General features: G+C 44.9%; 1 protein-coding gene across 4 annotated transcripts in view; it reads left to right on the forward strand.

Moving 5' to 3' along the window:
* The window catches only part of SGCD (sarcoglycan delta), a 545286-nt gene that overhangs the window by 337704 nt on the left and 183824 nt on the right, over positions 1-23758 (forward strand). For all 4 annotated transcript variants that reach the window (XM_075900619.1, XM_075900616.1, XM_075900617.1 and 1 more), the window contains one exon: positions 1387-1572. In XM_075900619.1, the coding sequence (XP_075756734.1) occupies positions 1387-1572 (186 nt within the window). The remainder of the gene's footprint in view (positions 1-1386; positions 1573-23758) is intronic.

The following is a 23758-nucleotide window of genomic DNA, read 5'->3' on the forward strand; positions in this document are numbered from 1 at the left end:
GACAAAGGTGGACTTTTGTCGACAAAACTATACCTGCGTCCACACTGCCTTTGAGTAATGTCGACATAACGTCGACAAAACTCAGCAGTTTTGTCGACGTATGTAAACCTCATTCTACGAGGGATAACGCCTTTTGTCGACAGAGTTCTGTCGATAGAAGGCATTATTGCAGCTACACTGTCCTTTGCGTCCACACTGTTATATCGACAAAGCGACTTGTTTTGTCGACAGAACTGGATGTCGTCTAGACGCTCTATGTCGACATAAGTTTTGTCGACAGATTCTGTCGACAAAACGTATGTCGACGTAAGCATGTAGTCTAGACATACCCTAAGAGGCGAACTGAGGCAGCCGCTTCACGTGCCATACTGGGGGGGGCGTCACTAGGACCCAGAGTGTAAAAAATGGTCTCTGTTGCTGGTGCATGTGTATTCTCTCTGCTCTAGATGCACATTACACTACTTACATTTGCTGTTCAGGCGTTTGAAAGTTAAGTGTTCCTTAAAATTTTTGAACAAGGCATTTTAAGTCGTTAGCTCTCCTTTGTTGGGGTAGGTAGCAGAGCGGTACCATGAGAGGAGTAGAACAGGAAGAAGGCAGAATTGAGACCTTTCAAAGTTTTGGCCCAAAAGAGGGGGTGTGGAGGCGTCATTTGAGCTCCCCGCCTCAGGTGCCAAAATGTTGTGGGCTGGCCCTGCCCTTGCACGACTTTCCCGTCGCACTGCCACAAGCCTGCCATGCATCCCAGTTCAGCAACGAGAAACCTCTGTTTGGTGTAAATCTCTCAGCAGTAATTTGGTTTGGGATGCGCAGCTGGCAAACCTTCATGTTTGAAGTTTCCCCGGGGCATGGGGGGGAGGGAGAGGGGGGGATAGTAAGGAGGGATAAATAAAGACACCAAATGGGTCCCCCTTTCCCTCTTTCTTGGCCACACAGAATAATTCTGTTTGAGCTGAATTTCTTTAATGAAAGCCGCTGAGAAATAATATTGCCTCTCCAAACCAAACTGCTGAACTCAACTTCTTTTACCATCGCGCATGCAAAAATTGTCCTCTCGGGATGCGGAGAGGACCCGGAGTGCCTGCCTTGCAAAAACCGGAGTCGCTAAGAGAGTGACTGGAAAGTGGCCTCGCTGGGAAGCCCTCACACAGTGTGGGAGCGTCTATAGAAAGTGCATTATGATTTATTGGTATATAAAATGAGCCGTGCGAAGAACACACAGAAACATGCCATGGGGAGAGGCACTGTCCAGTCGGTAATTTCGGGATTTAAAAACTCTCTGCGCAGCATCGTGGCGTATCCCGAGTCGTTCTCACAGGACGTTTCTCTCTGTCTGATTCATCCGGCAGCGTAACGTGCATGCTTGTTTTTCTGTGATTCTTTCAGATGCCCCAAGAACAGTACGCACACAGGAGCGCCATGCAGAGCGCGGAAGGCCCGCAGGTGTACAAAGTGGGGATTTACGGCTGGAGGAAGAGATGCCTCTATTTCTTTGTGCTACTCCTAATGATTTTAATCCTGGTGAATCTTGCTATGACCATCTGGATTCTCAAGGTTATGAACTTCACAATTGTGAGTAGGGGTTGCCAAAACCAGGGGTGAATTCTGGGGGAGGCCAATGGAATTTTTTTTCAGACTTCATTTAAGATAAAGTTGCAAGAGCAAAGTGTTTGGGTTCCCGAAGAGACACATTAGGGGCTGTTAGTAATCTATTTCATCTCTTGGGGAAGGATTCTCAAGATTGTTTGCGGTTTTTTCAAGCCTGGGCATCTGAAAATCATGAGTTAGGTCTCCCAAGAGAATGCAATTGGTTGAAAAATTGCATTTTTAAAACTTGATAGATTTGGGATATTTTTTACCTATTTTTCTCTGTGTTTGAGCTTTTCAGCTTCCCATTTTTCAGCTGTTTTTCTTGATGGCTAGAAACTTTTTTTTTCTTAAATGAAAGATGAGATTCTAACATAACTCTCTCTCCAGAAATGGAGGCTTTCCCAAAAACACCAAAATATTGTTTTACTTCTGATCAAATCATAAGAGCTGGCCACATTGCATATAGTTAGATGAAAATTAGTGGAGCAGAATCTGTTTCTCGGGAGACATGAGTTTCCATCTGGTTTCCCTGTTAATACTCGAAGCAGGAATTCCCTGTTGATCGAGAACCAGATGCAGGGCCTGATCGAACACCCACTAAAGTTCAGTGGATAAACTCCTGTCAAACTTAATGGGAGTCACCGCAGGGATAAACTTCACCTTCTGAAGTCAGTTCTATTTATACCCTTTTGTGAGGATTAAATTGTGCATAGATCTTTAGTTGGCCCTCTCTGCAGGAGTCGAGTTTCCCCTATAGCACACACGGAAATAAACTGAACGGCAGCGTATAGTGAAATGTTGCAGCATGAAACCCTAAATCACTCAGCAGTAAGTGCTGGTTTAAAGCCACTCACCGTTTTCAGGTTTATAAGACAGTTGAGCAGAGTAATAACAATTGGATCACTCCTTGAGGAAGAGGGAACTTTGTCGAGCGTAGGAACCACAGTGTCTTTTGGAGAAGCTCACTTAGCCCTGTCTACACTGGGGAGTTTTTTTTAAAATAACCCCCCTTATTTCAAAATAATAAGCAGAGCGTCCACACTACCAAGCCCGTTATTTTTGAAAAAATGGGCTGGTTATTTCAAAATCTGTACTCCTGCTTTCCTCGGGGAATAACACTGATTTTGAAATATTTGTTTCGAAATAGCAGTTGTGTGGATGCTTCAGTGTCGCTATTTTGAAATATCTACTCCCCCCAGTAATTCTAAGTAATTACTCCCCAGGGTTTCCTGGGGCTCTAAATCGAGGTGGCGCGTCCATATGAACGGAGTCTGCGTCGGACTAATTTTGAGGCTCCCCAATAGTGGGGGACACGCTATTTCGATTTTGTTTTTTCAGGAGTTATTTCAAACTTAGTTACTCCGAAATAGTTTCCTAGCGTAGACATGCCCGTAGAAAATGTAACCACAGAGCTAGCTATCTCACGAGAGAGCTGTAAGATCGGATTCTACCCTGGGCAGTTTCTCAGATTGGTGGGCCCTGAGGCGAGTAGCCCTTTTGAAGCATCACATCTTTGCTTTTTCCCCCTTTTTTCGCTCTGATCAGACCTAACCTAGATTATCTGTTTGATAGCGAGAGCCCAAGTAAATGTATTCTATCCAACGCATTATTATGCCACTATAATTTGTAGCACTCATCTTCTCGAACATTTGTACTTTCCGGATGTACAGGAAACATCAAGGCATATCGACTTGCCTGTGTGCTTTGGAAGCAAAACATTTTAAAGCCATCCTCTAGAAGACATTAGCTATTACCAGGCGTGAGCGAAGGGGGGTGAGCCAAAATGAGGAGCGATTAAAGCTTTACCAAGCTGGGTATTTACAGTGAGGGGATTAGCACTATTATTAAGTAAAACTTGTGGCTTATTTAGGAATACATTTTAGAACATGGCTGCTGGAAGATGAATATTGCTGCAGTGTTGGAAAACGGCTCTTAGCCCAGCTATTTATACCTGGTTGAGAGCCAGTGGGCTAACTCCTCAGTCTGTGCTCCAAAGAACGCTCTAGAGTTCAGGCCTGCTTTTTTCAGATTCTCAGCTTTATTTCTGAAAACGGCGTCAGTTCAACACATCAGCCATAGCTTTTCCCTAGCCAGAGTCTTTCGCTGGGGTAATCTGCCTATGAGTCCAAGTGAATCTCTGCTTCAGCAGTGGGCAGTAAGTGGCCTGTGGGTTGGACCTGGCCCATAGGCAGGTTGCTTTGGCAGGTTGACAGCACATCCACAGGTACAGTGTTCCCAGCCAATAGGAGCTGTGGGAAGTGGCACGGGATTGGACACCATTTTCTGCAGTTCCCATTGGCCGGGGACAGTGATCGGTGACCAATGAGAGCTGCAAACAGCTGTACCTGCAGACACGCAGGTAAATAAAGTGCCCATTAGCTGACCGGTCACAGGTGGGGGTAAACCCGACTCCCCTTAAAGGGCTAGCTGCTTTGCAACACTGATTTGGTACCAGCCTCCGAGTAGAATAGATTACAAGAAGTATTTATTTCATTTTCACATCTCCTAAGGTTAGTAAGCAGTGAACAGCTTGCGACGAGAAGAACACAGGCTACACATCCCGATGCCTGAAAGGGGAATTGTTTTGTAGGGGTTTGTAAAACCTACGCCCAGGTAGAAGGAGATAAGTTTGAGTCACACTGTGAAATGAAATGCACGCACACATCCGTTTCCAAATTGTGTTGCACTGAATAGGGTAAGACACAAAGCCACAAAACCCGGGGGACTTCTGTCCTTCAGAGAAGCAGCGTTTACCTTGGCTCTCAAGAATGGCAGCGTCTCAGAGGCGTGCGTGACCCAGAGGGAACGAGTCGGACTCCGAGGAAAGTGCTATTTGGCATCCGTATAGAATCGGCTCTGTTACACAGCTGTCCGAGATGGGTCTGGTTTGGAGTCTCCTCCCTGCTCCCAGGCTACTTTTCTCTGGTCTGCGAATGGGCGGAGCCAATGAGTCATGGTTCATGTGTCCACTGCTGGGCACTAACAGGAGAGGATTCCATTCGTATCGAATTCAACTGGCTCACTCTTCAATCAGTTAGGTACGGAACTGCTCACGCTGCAGTTTTTATGGCTCGCCCCCTATCGTGTGTATTCAGCAGAGAAAGCCGGATGGTTTTTTTCTCTTCCACAACACATGATCCTCCCTCCAAACGTCCACAAAGGTTGCTACAAATCAGGAAACGGGAGGGGCTTTTTAGAGATGGAGGGGGGTTGACATCCTGCCTGGATCTTTCTCCTTCTGGTGTAGCTATTCTAGCACTCTCCTCTGAAGCAGGACAATCATGTCATGTCTGGAATCCCCCAACCGACTGGGTGATTCTGCTGTGGGGACAGAACTCTTTGTCACAGGAGGAAATTCGCCATTTGCAGCAAAAGAAAAAGCCACCAGGTTTTCTGAGCGGGTAGGGAGGGATTTTTGGCCTTTGATTGGGAAGCAGGGAATGAGGAAATGGCTCTGAGAAAAGCTGGCCTGGGAGAGACCCATGGCGGTGGCAGAAGCTTTTCACAATACAGAGGAATTTTCAGCGTTTCCCAGAGGGAGAACTTAATCCTTCCTGCAGGCTCTTTGGTAGGTGTCCCCAACCTGGGGCAGTCCAGTTCTCTGACTTCCATGGTGGACAGCTCTTGCAGCAGGCTGGAGCTGGTGAAAAACACCCCTGGCCAGGGGAGCTGACAGGATTGTCGGGCCCTTTGGCTATGTGGGGGGCAGGGCGTCTGGCAAAAGGGGTGGGCTGAGGCTGGGAAGCCCCAGCGCTACCTGGATGGCAGGCATCTTCCTCCCCCTCCCGCCGGCCCTCAGAGCCACATGGAGCATGCGGCATGGCGCATCAGTGGCCTTTCTAAAGGCTCCGACCACTGCCGTTGCCATGGTAGCAGCAGCCAGGAGCTCCGGGCCCCAGAACAATTGCCCCATTCCCCCCCACCTATCACCCCCCATCTCGCCCCCGGTGGCGGAACTGCCCCGGCAAAGGATAGCTGAAACCGATGGAAATGAGGCCTCAAAGCAGTCGACACACGTCTTGGGGAGGACCTGTCAGATTCACATGTCTGAGTTGCTGAGGGATGTGACGCCTTTGCCTGCCCCACTGGCGGGCCCAGACTCCTGCAACCACTGGACTTCCTTGGGCTCTGCATCGCTGCCTGGCAAAGCCGGGTGTGTCTGAGGCCAGAGCTGCTGTGAGTTGCCTTGAGGGGAAGACCTCCTCTTTAAGGACCCCCTGCCGTAAGGAAATGTAGGGTCCATTTTAATTCTTAAATTAGGCTAGAGGCTGCAGGTAGGCAAAAGCCTTATTTCCCCCCTGCTCTGGTGGGAGGAGGTGAGGGCCATTTTAGGGAGAGGGAACAGTTCAGGTAGGGTGTTAGCTATAGCACTTGGCAGTGTAAGCGCCTCACAGTGAGGAGGAACGACCCTTCCAGAAGGAGGAGACCGTTGCTCTATGAAAGCTTGCTCATGTCGATTCCACATTCTCCATAGCATCCCACGCTCGTGTGTGAGGTACCACCAGTCCTATAACCCCTCAGCTCCTGGCAACCTCCCGGGGTGGTTCACCAGAGGATCTTCCTCTTGCTTTGCAAGTGTGAGTGCAGTCCCATTGCCTGTGGGGGAGTCGCTGGCATCTCGTTGATTGATAGTTGGTAACAAAGTGTTAGGAGTGACGTTAGTTTGTTAGAATCCCAGCATGGACTTTGCCTTGGACTGAGGTGTAGTCTGGTTCCCCAGGCTTCAAACCAGTCTCTGCCCGTTATCAGCCCTCAGAGCAGTTGCCAAAAGCGTTTGGGGGACTCACACACACACACACAAGAAAAGAGCAGAATCTGCAAGAATGTCAAGCCCTGGACGCAGAAGGAGTGGGACGTACCAAAGAGACTTCCTCCAGCGGCCGCACTTTGCTCGGTATCCCCTTCCCATTCTCCGGCTCTCTCCAGAGATCTCAAGTGAGTTTAGCGCCACAGGGAAGTCTTGGCAGTGCCCATCAGATCCAAGAGCTGCTCACTGCCTATTAGTAAGCAGAGCAAACCTTTGGTCTGCTGGAGAAAACTCAGGGGTATAATGAATGCTGATAATGGAGAGTGTGGAAGGGAGGAGGAAAGGGCAGGAAAAAATAACTCTTCCCAAAGGAGAACCATTCTTACGGCCTCTTACGGGGAGAACACACTGCTCCAGGGTGGGGCAATATTTTTGTCTGGGGGGAGCACTCCAAAAATTGAATAAGTGGTCCCGGACTGCATTTTGCTACAGTGTTAATGGAGGGGAGGCAGGGTCTGGGATGGCGGTTGGGTGTAGAGGGAGCTTGGGGTAGTGTATTGGGTTGCAGGAGGGGGAGGGGATAGAGTCTGGGGGGCAGTTTTGGAAAAAGATGGGGTTGTGACCTGGGGCAAGGGAGTGGGATGCAGGGTCTGGGGGGAGGTTTAGGTGCAGGAGGCGGATGTGACTTGGGGCAGGAGATTGGGGTACAGGAGGGAGTGCCAGCTACAGACTCTGTCTGGGAGGTGCTCGACCAGCGGGCCAGATCCAAATGTTTGACAGTCCGGATCCAATCTGCTGGCTGTATTTTGCCCACCCCAATCTACTCCATTTGCACCTTGTCAAGTGAAACACCTTTCCCACCTCTTTCCCCACCATTCCTGGCTTTTGGAGGCATGCCTCCCAGTGCAGCCCTTTATACAATCAAAGTCTTAATGGCTGGACTTTTGAACCCCAGTGAAATGGAATGAACAGTGCCCAGCTGAGGTAATTTAGTTTTTTGTAAGGTGTGAAATATTTGAAGGTTTAAAACAGAAGCCAAATAGCCACACTTCTCCTCTTGCAGATTCGTTTAAGCAGCAATGTCATGTTCACAAAGGACCTGTTCTCCCTTGCCTTGCATCTGGGATGTCATTCACGCCTAGCATAGGGTTTGGTGCCCATTTTGCACCAGAGGCAAAGCAGAAAATAATCAGGCCTTTGGGTTTCCAGTGTGCGGAGGGTTCTTATGCTTGTGCAAATATTGACAAAGATTCCTTCTTGTAGCTCCAATAGTAGCTGGAGTTACTAATTCTTTTCCTATCTGAGTTCTTCTTTTCATCATGTCTAATAAAGTAGTCTCAGAGGGTAGCCGTGTTAGTCTGTAACTTTAAAAACAAGTAGTCCGGTGCCGCCTTAGGACATTTCTACACTAGGAAGCTATTTCAAAATAACTAAAATCAATTTAATAATTCCCAAAATAACAACATTGGAATAGCGTGTCCACACCATGGGGACGTTTCAAAATTAGTCCGAGGCAGGCTCCATTAATGTGGATGTGCTACTTTGACTTAGAGCCCCAGGAACACTGGGGAATAATTTGTTCAAATTACTCTGGGGAATAGTTATTTCAAAATAGCAGCAACGGAGCATCCACACTACCGCTATTTCAAAGTAACTATTTTGAAATTAGAGTTACTCCCCGAGGAAAGTAAGAATGCAGATTTCGAAATAACCAACCCATTATTTTGGAATAATGGTAGCGTGGACGCTCCCTTTATAAATTCAACCTCAGGGGGGTTGTTCCAAAAACCTCCCTAGTGAAGACCAGGGCATAGAGACTAACAAATATAGAAAGCGTCATGAGCTTTTGTGGGCAAAACCCACTTCCTGAGATGTGTTGGAAGCTGAAGTAGAAATGAGAGAGACCCAGCATTTATAACAGAAAAAGAAGGGAAGGGGAGGAAAAAGAAGTTTCTGTCAATTGTAGGACCGGTGCTAATGAGGCTAATTGAGTGGGCTGGAAATGTCCCATACTTAGCTTTTGGTGTAAATGAGGTGTTAAATGCAGGGAAGGCTGGCTTTATAATGTGGCATCTAGTTAATGTCTTTGTTCAAGCCCAGGGAAACCATGCCAAATTTGCATATCAAAGTCAATCCTGCACTCTCTCTGTAATAACTTTTAAAAACAAATATATATAGTATGAGCTTTGGTGGGCAAAACCCACTTCTTCAGATGAGCTGGAAACCACCTCTAATAACGTAGTTCTTTAACAATGGACCTTGCTGTTAACTACCTTTAATGTGCACCCATGTACCTATGTATGTATACACTTGGGCTGTGTCTACACTGGCATCCCTTCCGGAAAAGGGATGCTAATGTAGCACATCACAATTGCAAATTCCACGGGGGATTTAAATATCCCCCGTGGGATTTGCATTTACATGGCTGCCGCTTTTTTCCGGCTTGGGGAAAAGCCGGAGAAAAGCGCCAGTCTAGACGTTATTCTCCGGAAAATAAAGCCTTTTCCAGAGGATTTCTTATTCCTACTTGAAAGGATAACGTCTAGACTGGCGCTTTTCTCCAGCTTTTCCCCAAGCTGGAAAAAAGCGGCAGCCATGTAAATGCAAATCCCGTGGGGGATTTAAATATCCCCCGTGGAATTTGCAATTGCAATGTGCTACATTAGCATCCCTTTTCCGGAAGGGATGCCAGTGTAGACACAGCCTTGGTAATTAGATGCTCAGGACCTGTACTTGAACAGGACCCATATTTGAATAGTTAATGTTATGAAATAAGACTATCTTTAAATAGTGTTTTGATAGGGTTGACAGATGCTTTCACAAAAAATCCCAGACATGGCTGAGCATAAACCACACACACACACACACACACACACACACACAGGACCAACCAAAGTAGTTGAGCAAAAAAAAAAGGGAGGGGGACCAACTAAAATTGTTGAGCAAAAAAAAAGAAAAAAATCCCCGCATTGCTCGAACCCCCCCGTCATTTTACATGTCCAGTATTTTCTGGGTTATTTTACTGGACAGAAGCCACAAATAACGGGCTGTCCAGGCAAAAAACGGACACCTGGCAACCCTATGCTTTGATGTATAACTTTCCAGACATAGTACTTACTAAAGGACACAAGAAAACAGATGCCTAATTTCAAACAACATGAGGCCGGGTTGGCTCACACAATGAGGAATGACAAACCATTGGCCACCTTCCACAAGGCTAGAATCAGATGCCTTTTCTTGCAAATAATGTAACAGTTTAAAACAATTCCCCAGGGGCATATGTGCAGAGGCTTGTGAATAACGGCACAACAGCTAAATAGAGTTGATAAGAGAGTGATACCCAATCAGCTGCATGAAATGCCAAATAGCGCTTCTGCTCTTACAGCTAATCAGGATTGGCTCACTGCTTTCTTATTCTCTTCCCCTGCCACCCCTGCGGTTCTCCAGTTTGTTATAACCTCAGTCAGTTATTTCATCCTATTTGTAGATTGTAAGTTCTTAGGGTGGGGTCTGCCTTGTGATATTTGTGTAGTGTCTATACACTATCATAATGCATGCATTTGCTCCTGTGTCATCTTGCAAGGTGACAATTCCTGAAAAGTGTCTACCTTATAAAATCATTTACTGTTTTGTATGTTCCACCTTCCCTTAATCAGCACCACAGAGTAAAACCGATGTCTCCTTCCAACTGTATGTGCACCAGCATCTCTTATCCACAAAATATCAGGAGAGTAGGTACCCTGGCCATGTTAGCACTCCATCCACACCCTGCCTCGACTTCCCCCTGGCACAGAGGGTGTGACATTGCCACATGGAAAGAGCAGAGAGGGAGCGTAAGTGTGGCATAGAGATTTCTGCAAGTCCAGGCTGACTGATTGCTGCAAGACCATACCTGTAATGTCCCATCCTGTGTTCACCTGGGACATGGAACATATGAATTACCAGACTGCATCAGAACAGTGATCAGTCTAGTCCCGTATCCTGTCTCCAACCGATACTAGAATCCTGCACAAGGAACTTGCGAGGTAAACTGCCTACACAGAAAGTTCTTACTAACTCCTGTCAGAGATTTACTGTCACCATAACTCTCAGAAACTCCCCATTCTCCTTTCTGTGCCACTGAGGAACAAACCAGTGCATCTGTTTAAATAAATTAAGTCTCATTTACAGCTGAACATGTATATTTAAATATTGCAAGTGAATAGTTTGCTACTTAAAGAGGCTAAACGCTGCTGCATGCTTTATAAAGGCTAAGTGATCGTAATCTTGATTTCTTTATTAAAACACCATAAGAAAAAATTAGCTTTTTAAAGTTGATTATAAAGAGTTATTTTAATACAGTGAATCCCTCTTGTGTGTAAACTACTGGTCATATTTTAATTGCATGCAAACAGTAGAGTCATAACACAGCAGCGAAGATGTGTTAGAGTTAGGAAACCTCATCTCAGCTAATAGGTAGGCTTCTCTTACTAATGGTTTCAAGTAATAGGGTTTGTTTTAATTATTTTTTTCATTAAAAATGCCTTCTCGATAAAATGTGATCATACAGTCTGGGGTCCCTTGTCACTGGTTTCTCTGGGGTCTCCCTAGAGGTAAGAAGATATTTTGCTCTGCCTGTATTAGAAGCAAAAATACACAGGCTGATGGCTTAAAGTTTTCCCTCTATATTTTACAGCTACTGTTATCAATCAGCTAAAAGTGTTTAGGTTTGGAATTAGATTTTTAAGTTGCATCAGATTTATTGCCGCAGGGGCCAACTTTCTCCTTCTCTCACAAAAATTGCACATCCCACCCCCCTTATAATTCATTTTGCTCCTTTTTATGTGATGAGTAAAACATTTTTTGAGATTTTTCTACTTGACTCAGGCGCTTTTTACATTTCACCTTGTTTCAAGTTCACCGCTTTCCAAGTTCTCTAGAAGTGAGTCTATCGATGGAAAGGCCCTAATCTTGTAAGGCTCCAAGCATGACTGTGCTGCAGTGTGTGATTCTCTACTAGTGCTATACAACCGTAGAGTCCATGGGTGAAAGACTGACCCCAGTGAAGTCAACGGGCTTTTTGCCGGGGTTTCACCCCCACGGATTTTTCTTTACAATTCTGCACACCGTGTTTTCGTTTCCACTCTGGTAGAATGAGAAGTGATTTTTCTTTGTTATCTGTGATGAAATTGCCTTGTTGTACTGTGTGTGTGTGTGTGTGTGTGTGTGTGTAAGATCACCCGTGTGTGTGTGTGTGTGTGTGTGTGTGTGTGTGTGTGTGTGTGTGTGTGTGTAAGATCACCCGCAGAGTATTTTTAAAGTTAAGTACAGTACATGTTAACCTCTAGTCATTTGGCATCTGGCACAGGAGGTGATTTTAATGAGAGTTTGTGCTTCCAACAAAAATGTGCCACCTTTTCATTGTGACATTTCTGTCATCACTGTGGTTGCATATCATCCAATGGTGATAAACTGCTGATCTTCATTTCATCTTTTTTTTTTTTTTTGACACCTCAATCTCCGATATCGTCTCATCTTTATTGCCTAAAAAAGCCTCGTCTTCTGGGATTTGCATCTCCCCAACGTCCTTGCTTGTGGAGATTACAGCAAAGAAATAATTTGGCTCATCAGGCATGGCCTTATCCCCCTCAGTTGCTCCTTTTATCCTTGATGGTCCAGTGGACCTATTGATTCCCTCAGCCTTCTTGTTTCCAGTAGCCTTGGAGAATTACTTCTTGTTTGTTTTCATGCTTTTGGCAATTTGATCTTCAAATCTCCTGTTAAGGCACCTCATGTCCTTCTTACTTTTCCTCTGTCATAGTTTATGCTCTTTTTATTGCCTTTCTGGGCTGGTTCGCCATTCTCTGAGGAATGCTTCTTTAACTTGAATAGTTCCATGAACCTTGCTTTTAGGCTGAATGAGGTTTTATCTTTAAATTTACAAGTGGTGGGGGCTGGATTGTTGTTTCTGTCTGTAAATTTAACAGGATTTCCTTATTTTACACGTACTAATGATTGCATCAAAAGCCCAGTCTCTTTCTGTCCATATGCTCTGTGGCCTGCCAGTGCCTCTATCTCATTCTGTCTGGAGCTGACTCCATGGGTAGGTCACCGATTTAATTACCTGGGTACAATTTTCTGAGTAGACAGTCTTAAATCAGTTCTGCTTAGATCGATTACAGGCTGAAATTAGACTGATTTAAGACAATCCTAAAACCATTAAGGACTGTCCACACACAAGCTTGCTCAGATTTAACTAAATTGGTTTAAAATCACTCCTTTTAGTTAAAGTGGTGCAGCTCTGTGTGTAGACCGGGCCTCAGAGAACAAGATTATGCACCTCTCCAGCCATCTCTGTGTTTCTATATTATGTACACAATGCACAAGGACTTTGGTCCTTCTAGCCACTACCTATTTAATTTGGTAGCTCTGGTATAAATAACATGGCAAAACATAAGGCCAGAGAAACTCTGGTCTACACACTTCAGAGAGTTGAGTTTTTTATTACTTCCAAAATTAACTCCCCAAAGTAAGTTTAAAAGCTTCAAACTTAAAGAAAAACTTTTCATTCGCTGGAATTCCCCACGCCATCCAAACTCCCTGCTGTCGCTCAAGATGGTTTTGTGATGGGAGCTGCACTGTTCAATCTGTTAAATGAAAATGCTCAGTTTAATGTTAGAGTAAATTGTGTAAAGGGCTTGGGAACTGCTACAATGAGATCCATTAATCAAACATGTCAGACTTATTTCTGTGTTTTAAATAGCGATGTTAGCGAGTAGCCGAATGCTCAACTCTCTGATACGAGAAATGTATTGGGTAGTCTAGTGGAGTACTCAACTTCTCGCTCCCACCCTTGCTGCCTCTGTATGAGAGGCAGCAAGGGGGAGGGGCAGGAGCCGAGGTTGGGAGGAGCTGGCTTAAAAGCCAGTTCACCCCAGCACTGTCTCCGCGGTGCTGCCTGAAGACTGAGAAGCAACCTCTGGCCACAGCGAGCCGAGGCTTGTCATGGGAAGAGGCTGCTCCAGCAGCAGCCCTGTCCACAGGGATCCCTGTGGAGACCTGCCCTCTCCTCCCTCCCCACCTCGCGGACATAGGCTGTAGTCACAAAGCAGCCCCTGTTCACAGCGGCCGGGTCCAAGTAGTCCGTCCAGCTTTGCTGTCCCATTCCATCAGGGTACAGTGGACTCAGTATGAAGAGAATGGCATGGAATGGCATTTATGGAAGTCCGCTTCGTGTGGTCTAGGCTCTGGAGATCACAAACACCGAGATGAGAGAATGAAAACAAGGACCAGATCCTGATCTCACAATGGTGTACATAGGGAATAATTACACGTGTATAAAAGAGAGAAGATTCAGGTCTTTGACACTTGGGCCCTTTTCCTTGCATGATGTATGGTCGTATACAGCGGGCCAAAGGGGCTGGAGAATGCTGTGATTCTGTCTGTCGGAATTACCTCACAAGATGCAGTGGAAAACCAAGCCATCTGTTTCAAAGCACTAATTTATGTGCCTTACCACTGCAGACTAGCTTTTATTAGATTTCGGTTGGCTAAATAAAAGGAGTGTCTGGCCAGGAAGGAGATGCTGTTACTATCACGACTCGAGTTTGTCTCTAATAGGACAATTAAAAATAATCTCTGTAGAAATATGTACCTGGCTTGAAACAAGAGCGCCAAAATATTAATTAAAAATAGTCTGACCTGCCTGCTCCTGAAGACGGATGAGTTCTTACCCCTGCTAGAATTTCTCTTTTCGGAGCTTCGTGACCACCCTTCATGGCAGTGGCATGAAGGGCTGCAGCCTGTTGGACTAACAGCAAACTGAGGTGAGCACAGACGGATTGAGAAGGGAGGAATGGATGCCAGTATGCCCACTCGAGCAGGGATTTCAGCCTTTTCCTTTTGGATTTCCACCTTCTTCCTATCCACCCAAAGCTGTGGCCCACTTCTTTCCTTTTTTAAACGAGATAGTAACTACTTGTGAAATTACAGCAATCTCCTGTATGAAATTTGTGATTATTTGCGTTTAATTAAAGACTGCTCTTGAGAAAATGAAGGGCAGCTTAACCTCTCCATGTAAGCCTCTATATCTTCAGTAATTCCTTCTAATTGAAGTCTTTGCAGTTCCCCCAAAACCTGTTTACTCCTTCTGGTGAATCCTTGAAAACTCTTTCATTAGCAGTGACCGGGCGGTTTTGATAAAAGATACCTTAGTAGAGCTTTAACCAGTTAATTTAAAGTTTAATTAATCAGGAGCCGGGGCAGTGGTGTGTTGTTGAAATGTGCATATTTAATCTTTTTTAATTGCCCAAATGGTTACTCTATGTACTCAGGAGCCCAGTCAGAAACCTCCTGTTGCAAAGTGTTGCAAATGTATCGTTCTACAGCTCCCGTAAGAGCGTCGTTTCCTTTATAAATGTGCCATTTTGTGCAGTTGTTGGTGACTCCTTGCCTATGGATATTTGAGTTCTCTCTTAGGGGTAATTGCAGAAACAGACGGAGCTTAATTCTGTGGAAACAACAAAATGGATGAAATCTTTTGTTGGTGAAAATCAGTCTAGGTCCACAGAGGCCACTTTACGCCGGCTGAGGAATGCTGTATTAATTTTGATAGAGGAAAAAAGAGTCCAAAGAGTTAAAAGTGTTAATATGGCTCTGGAACATTGAAGCATATTAAACAAGGTTCGGGGTTGGTATCCAAAGATCTCGGTTTGCTTAGTCCCATGGCAAACACATAATTAAAAATCCTTTTAGCCTTTTATTAAAGATACAGAAAATAATGAGAAACTCTTAAAGTGCTAGAAAGGTAAAGTATTAAGTCAGATTTTCATTTTAACAGAATGTTCCCTTTTTATTAGCAGGAGAGAACCTCTAGAAGGAAAAAAAAATCCTTGTTAGACCTGGCCTAAGAGACTGTCAATATTAGGCCCAACTGGGGGGACCTTCAGAGTCCAATTTAGTGGGTCTTTACTAGAAATGCCAGGAAATCTGTCTCGGGCACATAAGTATAGACACAGCCTTAGTTGGCGTTAAAGACGGCAATGGGTACTCTTTTAAGGGAAAAAAAAAGAGGCTAGTGGAGATGCTCAGGAGCTGTTGTGCTTTAAGTCTGTTCCTGCTTCCTTTAAGGCAAAAGAAAATGAACAAACACAAAAGCAGGAGAGAAAGAAAAGAGCCACAAAGAGAAAATGACACTTCTGTCGCTGGTGTTGACTCTGACTTGCAGCCTGCCTGCTGGAAAAGCACAGGTCCAGCATGTGGCTTTATCCATCACACGAGACCTGACCAACTTGTACCAGTGTCAACCTGCTGCATTTCTTTTAGCTGTCTTTCCAGGCACAGGCTTATGGCAATCTTTCAAAAGAGGCCAAATGGGCTGGCTAAGCCTAACTTGTATTAGGCTGAAGGCAAAAGCAGAGGGATAAGAGAAGAGAAGAAATAATGGGAAGAAAAAGGATCAAGCAGAAGAGAGAGTGTCACACATTTCACATGAGGGCAGCCTGTAGAGGTGGAGGCAGGAATATCGCAGTGGTCCCTCTCTCTGGCTCATTGTGGTCAGGACACTGCTCAGAATTAGGACAAAGAAGGGTCAGCATCCCTGGAGACAGTGGAGGTAACAGCCATAGTGGTGAAGCTCTCTCCTTCCCTTGTCTTTTAATCAGCTGGCATTGGCATTTGTCAAACCTTGTTTCAGTCCTGGACGAATTCCACAATTTTGCAATGGCTCCAAATGCAACTATTGCAGAATTCCTTTGGGAGTAATATTTTCCCCAAAAGTCTTCCTTTTGAGGTCCCCAGAAGAGAGGGATGGATAGAATAACCTGCCCCCTCTGTCACAGTTCAGGGCAACTGCGCCCATATCGCCCCCACTTTGTGGTCCCCTCAAGAGCTCCCCATCTCTCTTGGATGCAAACCCAAGATCTCACCTAAAAACAGGACTCTGTAGCACTTTAAAGGCTAACAAGATGGTTTATTAGGCGATGACCCCATTTGGGTCTGGCCCTCGAAAGTTCATCACCTAATAAACCATCTTGTTAGCCTTTAAAGTGCTACAGAGTCCTGTTTTTTGTTTCAGCTACACCAGACTAACATGGCTACATTTCTATCACTAGATCTCACCTGTTTGACTGGGGTATTTAGATTCCAGAAGGAACCATTGTGAACATTTAGACAGACCTGTTGCATAGCCATGGCCACAGAACCTCCCCAAAATAATTCCTAGAGCCGTGCTATTTCGAGGCTGTGATTACACTGTGACATGCCCACCAAAGAGAGGATGCCTCAACAGGCTTTTGTCTTGGCTTCAGAGACCGTGCACAATGTAGCTGCCGTAGTTATAAGTAACAGCAGAGTGCTTTCTAAGCAAGAACATTGTATGCTTACATAAAAGCATTTCTGAGACTGCATACTGGAAAGAATAAAACAGCCTACATCCATGCTAATAAGCTTGTGAGACATCACCACAGAACCAGCGTGTGGTCTGGCAGGTGAGCAATGTGTCAAGACCCCATACACAGGTTTTCCTGTGGTTTCAGGCTCACCACCTGCTTTGGCTCACAGGAATAGTGTAGGGAATACCGTTCAGGATCTGTGAGTAGGAGTAACCAGGAGCAGGTAGTCAGGAGACAATGGGATTTTCTCCTTAGAGGTAGCTTCAAAATACCTCCTTGAAAACCCACTTCACGTGGATTGTCCCAAACAGATCCCTGAGATGCTAAGTCGCTGTGTCCCGTTCCAGTCGGTGGCATGTAATAGAGGTGAGCACGTGGATTTTCCTTTGTCTCTGAGATTATACATCATCCATTTGGCATTATAAAATGAGCAATGCCTCTTGCTTCAAGGGGGTTGGATTTCACAGTGGAATTTGCTATTTATAGTAAAAGATGTACCCTCATGTACATCACAAACAAAACCACTGTCTTGATGGTTTTGTGTTAACTGGTTAACGCACGACACAGCCAATTTCCCCAACCTTCGATATTCGCTTTTTCACATCAATAGCTATGAATTGGACACATCCAGCCTACTTAATTAGCTTCATTAACACAGGTCCTACAATTGGCAGGTAACTGCTTTTTCTGTTATATATACACATTGGATTCTGCATTTTCCACTCATGGTCTAATACATTTGTTAGACTTACAGGTGCCACGGGACTGTTTATCAGTTTTGAATTATGACCTTCACCTCATTACATCTACTGTACCTTTCATATGGCCATTGTTTGCTTCTGCTGGAGGCACAGTAGTTGTAAGCCTGGCCTCTGACCATATTAAAATCCTTCCCTGTACTAGGCAGCTGAAGACAGGTACAATACAACTAAAATGAATAAAATCCATAAATTAAAGCAGTAAAAATGGCCTTTTCCCACTGTTTATTCTCTGAGAAATATACATGAATATTGAAAAGCCTTCTGCATTATTCTATTTTTGCCGGGTTCATTAACATACAATATAATATATTTCAACGGGAACATGCTTCCTGTGCCTGTCTTATTATTAGCCTGAGGGATACAGTTTTGTTAAATTTGTAATGAAATAATACAATATTTAGCAGGAATGAGGCCTTTCAGAATCAGCTTCGTGTACCAAAGTTGCTCAGATATTGAAGTTTTCATTGCCTGCCAGCTGAATACATGTAAATCATAGAATCCTAGAGCTGGAAGAGACCGCAGGAGGTCATCAAGTCCAGCCCCCTGCCCAAAGCAGGACCAATCCCAAATAAATCAACCCAGCCAGGGCTTTGTCAAGCCCAGACTTAAAAATCTCTAGGGATGGAGATTCCACCCCCTCCCTAGGGAACCCAGCCCAGTACTTCACCACCCTCCTAGTGAAATAGTTTTTCCTCATATCCAACCTCTCCCACTGTAACTTGAGACCGTTGCTCCTCATTCTGCCATCCATCACTACTGAGAACAGACTCTCTCCAGTCTTGGAACCCCCCTTCAGGGAGTTGAAGACTACTGTCAAATCCCCCCTCACTCTTCTCTTCTGCAGACTAAACAAGCCCAAATCCCTCAGCCTCTCCTTGTAAGTCATGTGCTCCAGACCTCTAATCATTTTGGTTGCCCTCCGCTGGACCCTCTCCAATGCGTCCTCCTAATGCAACCTCATATTCCATTTGCCTTCTTGGCTATAAGGGCACACTGTTGATTCATATCCAGGTTCTCACTGTAATTCCCAGGTCCTTTTCTGCTGCATTGCTGCTTAGCAATTCGGTCCCCAGCCTGTGACAATGCTTGGGATTCTTCCGTCCCAAGTGCAGGACTCTACAGTTGTCCTTGTTGAACCTCATCAGATTTCTTTTGGCCCAATCCTCTAATCTGTCTAGGTCTCTCTGGCCCCTCTCCCTGCCCTCCAGTGTATCTACCTCTCCCCCTAGCTTAGTGTCATCTGCAAACTTGCCGAGGGTGCCATCCATCCCCTCATCCATTAATAAAGATGTTGAACAAAACCGCTCCTAGAACCGATGCTAGGGGCACTCCACTAGAAACTGACCGCCAACCTGACATGGAGCCGTTAATCATTATTCGTTGGGTCTGACAGTCTAGCCAGCTTTCTATCCATCTTACAGTCCATTTATCCAATCCAGACTTCCTTAACTTGCTTGCAAGAATCTTGTGGGAAACTGTATCAAAAGCTTTGCTAAAGTCAAGGTATATCAGATCTACCGACTTTCCCATGTCTACAGAGCCAGTTACCTCATCATAGAAGCTAATCAGATTGGTCAGGCATGACTTGCTCTTGGGGAGTCCATGTTGACTATTCCTGATCACTTTTCCCTCTTCCAAGTGCTTCAAAATGGATTCCTTGAGGTTCCCCTCCATGATTTTTCCAGGGACTGAGGTAAGGCTGACTGGACTGTAGTTCCCTGGATCGTCCTTCTTCCCTTTTTTGAAGATGGGCACGACATTTGCCTATTTCCAATCATCTGGGATCTCTCCCAATCTCCATGAGTTTTCAAAGATAATGGCCAGAGGCTCCACAATGACATTTGCCAACTCCCTTGGTCCCCTTGAATGCATTAAATCTCGATCCATGGATTTGTGTATGTCTAGCTTTTCTAAATAGTTCTTAACCTTTTCTTTTTATGCCTTTAAAAATACCTTTAGTCCTACGTAGTTCTGATGTGGGTGAGGTCTGTTTTGCTAAGCCTAGTTAGCAGGACGGTTTGATGTCTGGCAACCAAACAGTCTTTCAAACAGAACATTAAAGCAATTTGTTTTGGGAAGCCTGAAAGAATAGATGCCTTTTACACCCTCAGTTTCTTTCATTGGCTAAATTCATGTGCTGAATTAAAGGCTTATCTTAGGTTCAGGTTTCACCAAATGGGAAAATAAAACATCAAGTTGTGCAGAATAACATACATTCTTGCAAAACCCTAGGCTGAAGCGGCTGTGGCCGGAAAACAGAAAGGAAGGGAACGAAATACCTATGTTTCATAGGTGCTGTTTGTTCCCCTTCCACAAGTGTATGACACACAGTCAACAAAGTAAAATGTGCAATGGGATTAGCAAATTTCATCTTCGTTTGAAGGCAAATGTCAACTGTGTTGGGTAGGGAGCACAGAAATCCCCTTGGGGCTTTCCCCCATGTGCTGAGCAAGTCACTGATGCTTCCGGCTTTGCGGGGGGCAGGGGAGTGTTCCTACCATTCTGTCCTGCTGGGCCAGAAGCTCTGGTCTCCTCCAGCCAAGGTACAGAGTTAGGGTAAACACTGGTTAGATAACCATGTGTTAAGGATGATCTAGATGGTGCTTGGTCCTGTCGTGAGGGCAGGGGACTAGACTCGATGACCTCTCAAAATCCCTTCCAATTCTAGTGTTCCATGATTCTATCATTTCCTCTCCTTAAAAACGAATCCTTTTAATAAGAGACAGGAAGTCAAAAGCTAATTCAGTGCTTGGTTTTACAATGATCATTGCAGGATAATCTGGCTAAAAACCTTATTGAAAACAAATGTGTAGAGAGGATGAAAGGGATCCTGGTTAGATCTCTACCTTTCATCCAGAGCCTTTCCATTTAGATTGCCGGCAAGATAAATAGAGTTTTCTACAGTGGCAAAACCTGCAGGGTGCTCAAGTTTAATCTTTAGGTCTTGCTATCATTTTAACAAGGTTCTGTAATGAAGCATGTAGACAATCTGTTTCACCCATGGAGAATCCCACTAAAACCTGCCAGGTTGATTTCACTTCTCGTGTTTCTATATTTAGAGTAGAAAGCAGATCTCCTGGCGCGACTCATTGACTCCTTAGAAGCTGTGTGGGAAGTCTCAGTAATACACACTAATCAACTTACTGCGGCTGCCAGCATCCTGTGCCAGTTGCTAAAGTAAACCACTGAAATGGAAACTGTCAGTAGTGCCACTTTTGTCTGGCAACACTTGTCCATGCCATGATGCTACCTGGCTATACCCATCAGCGAGGTTACGTTTTTGTTCACGGAAGTCGTGGAATTTACCAAATCCATGACTTCTGGCCAACTCCCTGACTTCAGCCTGCCGGGGCTAGGAGCTGCAAGGTCTGCCTGCTTCCTGGCCCCCACAGAGCCTGACCACTGCAGGTGGCATGGACCAGCCACTGCTTCCTGATGGTGGCAGAGCTCCCGGCAGTTCCTGGATGTCATGGGAAGTGGGGGAACCCCTGGAACTCCATACCCCCATGGGCGGTAGGGGCCCCCAGAGCTCAGAGTGGGCCACCTCAGCTGCCTCGCTGCTGCTGGTGGTGTGGGGACCCCACATCTAGGCTCCCCATTTTGTCATGGATATTTTTAGTAAAAGTCATAGTCAGGTCCTGGACTTCTCTGAATTTGACTTTATTGCCAGTGATTTGTCTGACTTTTACTAAAAGTATCTTCAACAAAACCTAGCTTCATCCATCAGTAGACAATGGAACGTGGCCGTCATCCCTGTGTCCTAATTGCTGAATCAGCATTTTCTTCCATCTCTCTTTTTTATTCTGGATCTCATAAAGGATTATAAGCAATCTGTTCAATTTTTAAACCATTTGAAATAGACATGCACAAAATCAGGACTTTCTCATTATTGAAACACATTATTTTAGTGAGATAATTGCTGAATTAAAATATTTCAAAATTTCTGTTCCACTAAATACCGAGGCTACGTCTAGACTGGCCCCTAATTCCGGAAAAGTCATGCAAAGCAGGTAAGTCAGAATAGGGAAATCTGCGGGGGATTTAAATATCCCCCGCGGGATTTAAATAAACATGTCCGCCGCTTTTTTTCCGGCTTGAGGAAAAGCCGGAAAAAAGCGTCTAGACTGGCGCGATCCTCCAGAATAAAGAGATCCTCCGGATCTTTCCTTTCAAGTAGGAATAAGAGATCCTCCGGAAAAGGGCTTTATTCCGGAGGATCGCGCCAGTCTAGACACTTTTTTCCGGCTTTTCCCCAAGCCGGAAAAAAAGCGGCGGACATGTTTATTTAAATCCCGCGGGGGATATTTAAATCCCCCGCGGATTTCCCTATTCTGACTTACCTACTTTGCATGACTTTTCCGGAATTAGGGGCCAGTCTAGACGTAGCCCGAAATAATTTTATTTTTTTGTTTTTTGGTACCACTTCAGGATAAAACAAATTTTGAAATCTCCCTCAGGATACAAGTTCTGGTTTTTGGCTAGCACTCGCTCAATGTTGAAAAGGCATATTAGTACTTGCAAGCTTGGAGCCATTGTGGATGACATTATAGAGCGGAAATGTACATAATTTTTTTTTAACCATAGTTTCAGCATAAGTTGATACCAGACCAAAAAGATCATTCATGGGTGCCAAAGTAACTCAGTCCTTAGCTTCATTTGTAAGTTCATGTATCTAAATAAGATTCTCTCGCCACAGGCTGTTACTATCTAAGATTACTTGGAAATGTCACTCCAGAGATTGTGATTCGGATCCTTAGCTGGTGAAGTCAGCCGGGCTGTGCAACAGATGTGGATCTAGCCCCAGTTATGCTAATTAATTGTAGAGTTAAAAATGGAAAGAGGAGACACCTATGCTAATTTAACCTGATTTCAGCAGGCCTTACCTACCAGGGGTGAGAATATAAAATTGCTTTTGCTGTCTGCCCTGTATTCATGCTTAGGAGGTTTCTGATGGGTTTTAGCTAGTTAAGGCTGCAGTAAATGTCTCGCTGGAAGCTACCTGGCATTCATAACCTCAAGCTATTTAAGAAATCTGAAAGTCTGAATGGATATTTAAAAAAATACATGGGAGAAAAGAGCAGAAGCAACTGCCTACTTTTTCAGGTGAATACCACTCAGGATGAGAAATTGTCAGAATTGAACCAAAATGTTCCTCGTGGCCTTAGTCAAAAGGCCTATTTAGCTCAGTTAAATTCCTTTCTGCTTTAAATCATTAATGATTAAGTATTTTATGTCCAATGTGATATGCACTGAAAGGGCATTTTTCTTAAAGGTTAGCCAAACGTAAAAAATGAGCGCCTGAATTGAGGAATACGGACTTGCAAGTGACCTTGTGCTTTTGAGCTGGTAAAATCGGGACACTGTCTCTACAGGAGACTACATTTTATGGAGATGTGCCGACAGCACACCCAGCAAGATTTACGGGCAGGGAGGTGCGATAAAGTGAGGGAGCGGAGACCAGAGAGAATTAGCCTGGTGCTGTAGTTTATGAAGCACTGGCAGCGTGATACACAGGAAGGTGGACACACGTCGTTTGTTAGGCGGTTAGGGAAAGCTGATCTGTCTAGTGTGCATAAGGTGACATGGGGACTGCTTCACCCAAGAAATAGCATGTTACAGTGTAAGGCACCAGCCCTGCAACGACGCTTGGATGAGTTTGATTTTAAAGACGTGCGTAAGTCTTTGCGGGAATGGAACCCAACAGGCGCTGGATAAGCCAAATTCAGAGAAGTTGAAGGCATTATACGGTAGTAGTGTTGGTAACAACAAGTTATGGGATTCTTGGAGCCATAACTGTGCGTATATTGAAGTAGGATTGGCCCATAAGCAGATGTAGTTGAAAGCTGAGATAATACAATTTTATTTTGGCAGTAAAGCAGCATGTGGTCAGCTTTGGGATAGAGAGGGTTCACAAAAAAATAACTAGATATTTATCAAATGAAAAAACAACAGACAGTCTGGTAGCACTTTTTATAGACTAACAAAACATGTAGATGGGATCATGAGCTTTCGTGGGCACAGCCCCTTCTTCAGATGACCAGAGTGTGGGATGTCTAGGACAGTTTCTGATGGGTTTTAGCTAGTCAAGGCAGCAGTCTGGAGAACAGACTGGCTCCATCAATGGCTGTGAGCCAGGAGGAATAGGAATGGTGTCCCTAGCCGCTGTTTGCCAGAAGCAGGGAATGGACCACAGGTAGGGTTGCCAGGTGTCCGGTATTGACCCAGACCGTCCGGTATTTTCACCTCCTATCCAGTAAAAAAAATCAGAAAATACCGGACACCTAAAATGT

This window comes from Pelodiscus sinensis, chromosome 17 (assembly GCF_049634645.1).
Source record: "Pelodiscus sinensis isolate JC-2024 chromosome 17, ASM4963464v1, whole genome shotgun sequence".
NCBI lineage: Eukaryota > Metazoa > Chordata > Testudines > Trionychidae > Pelodiscus > Pelodiscus sinensis.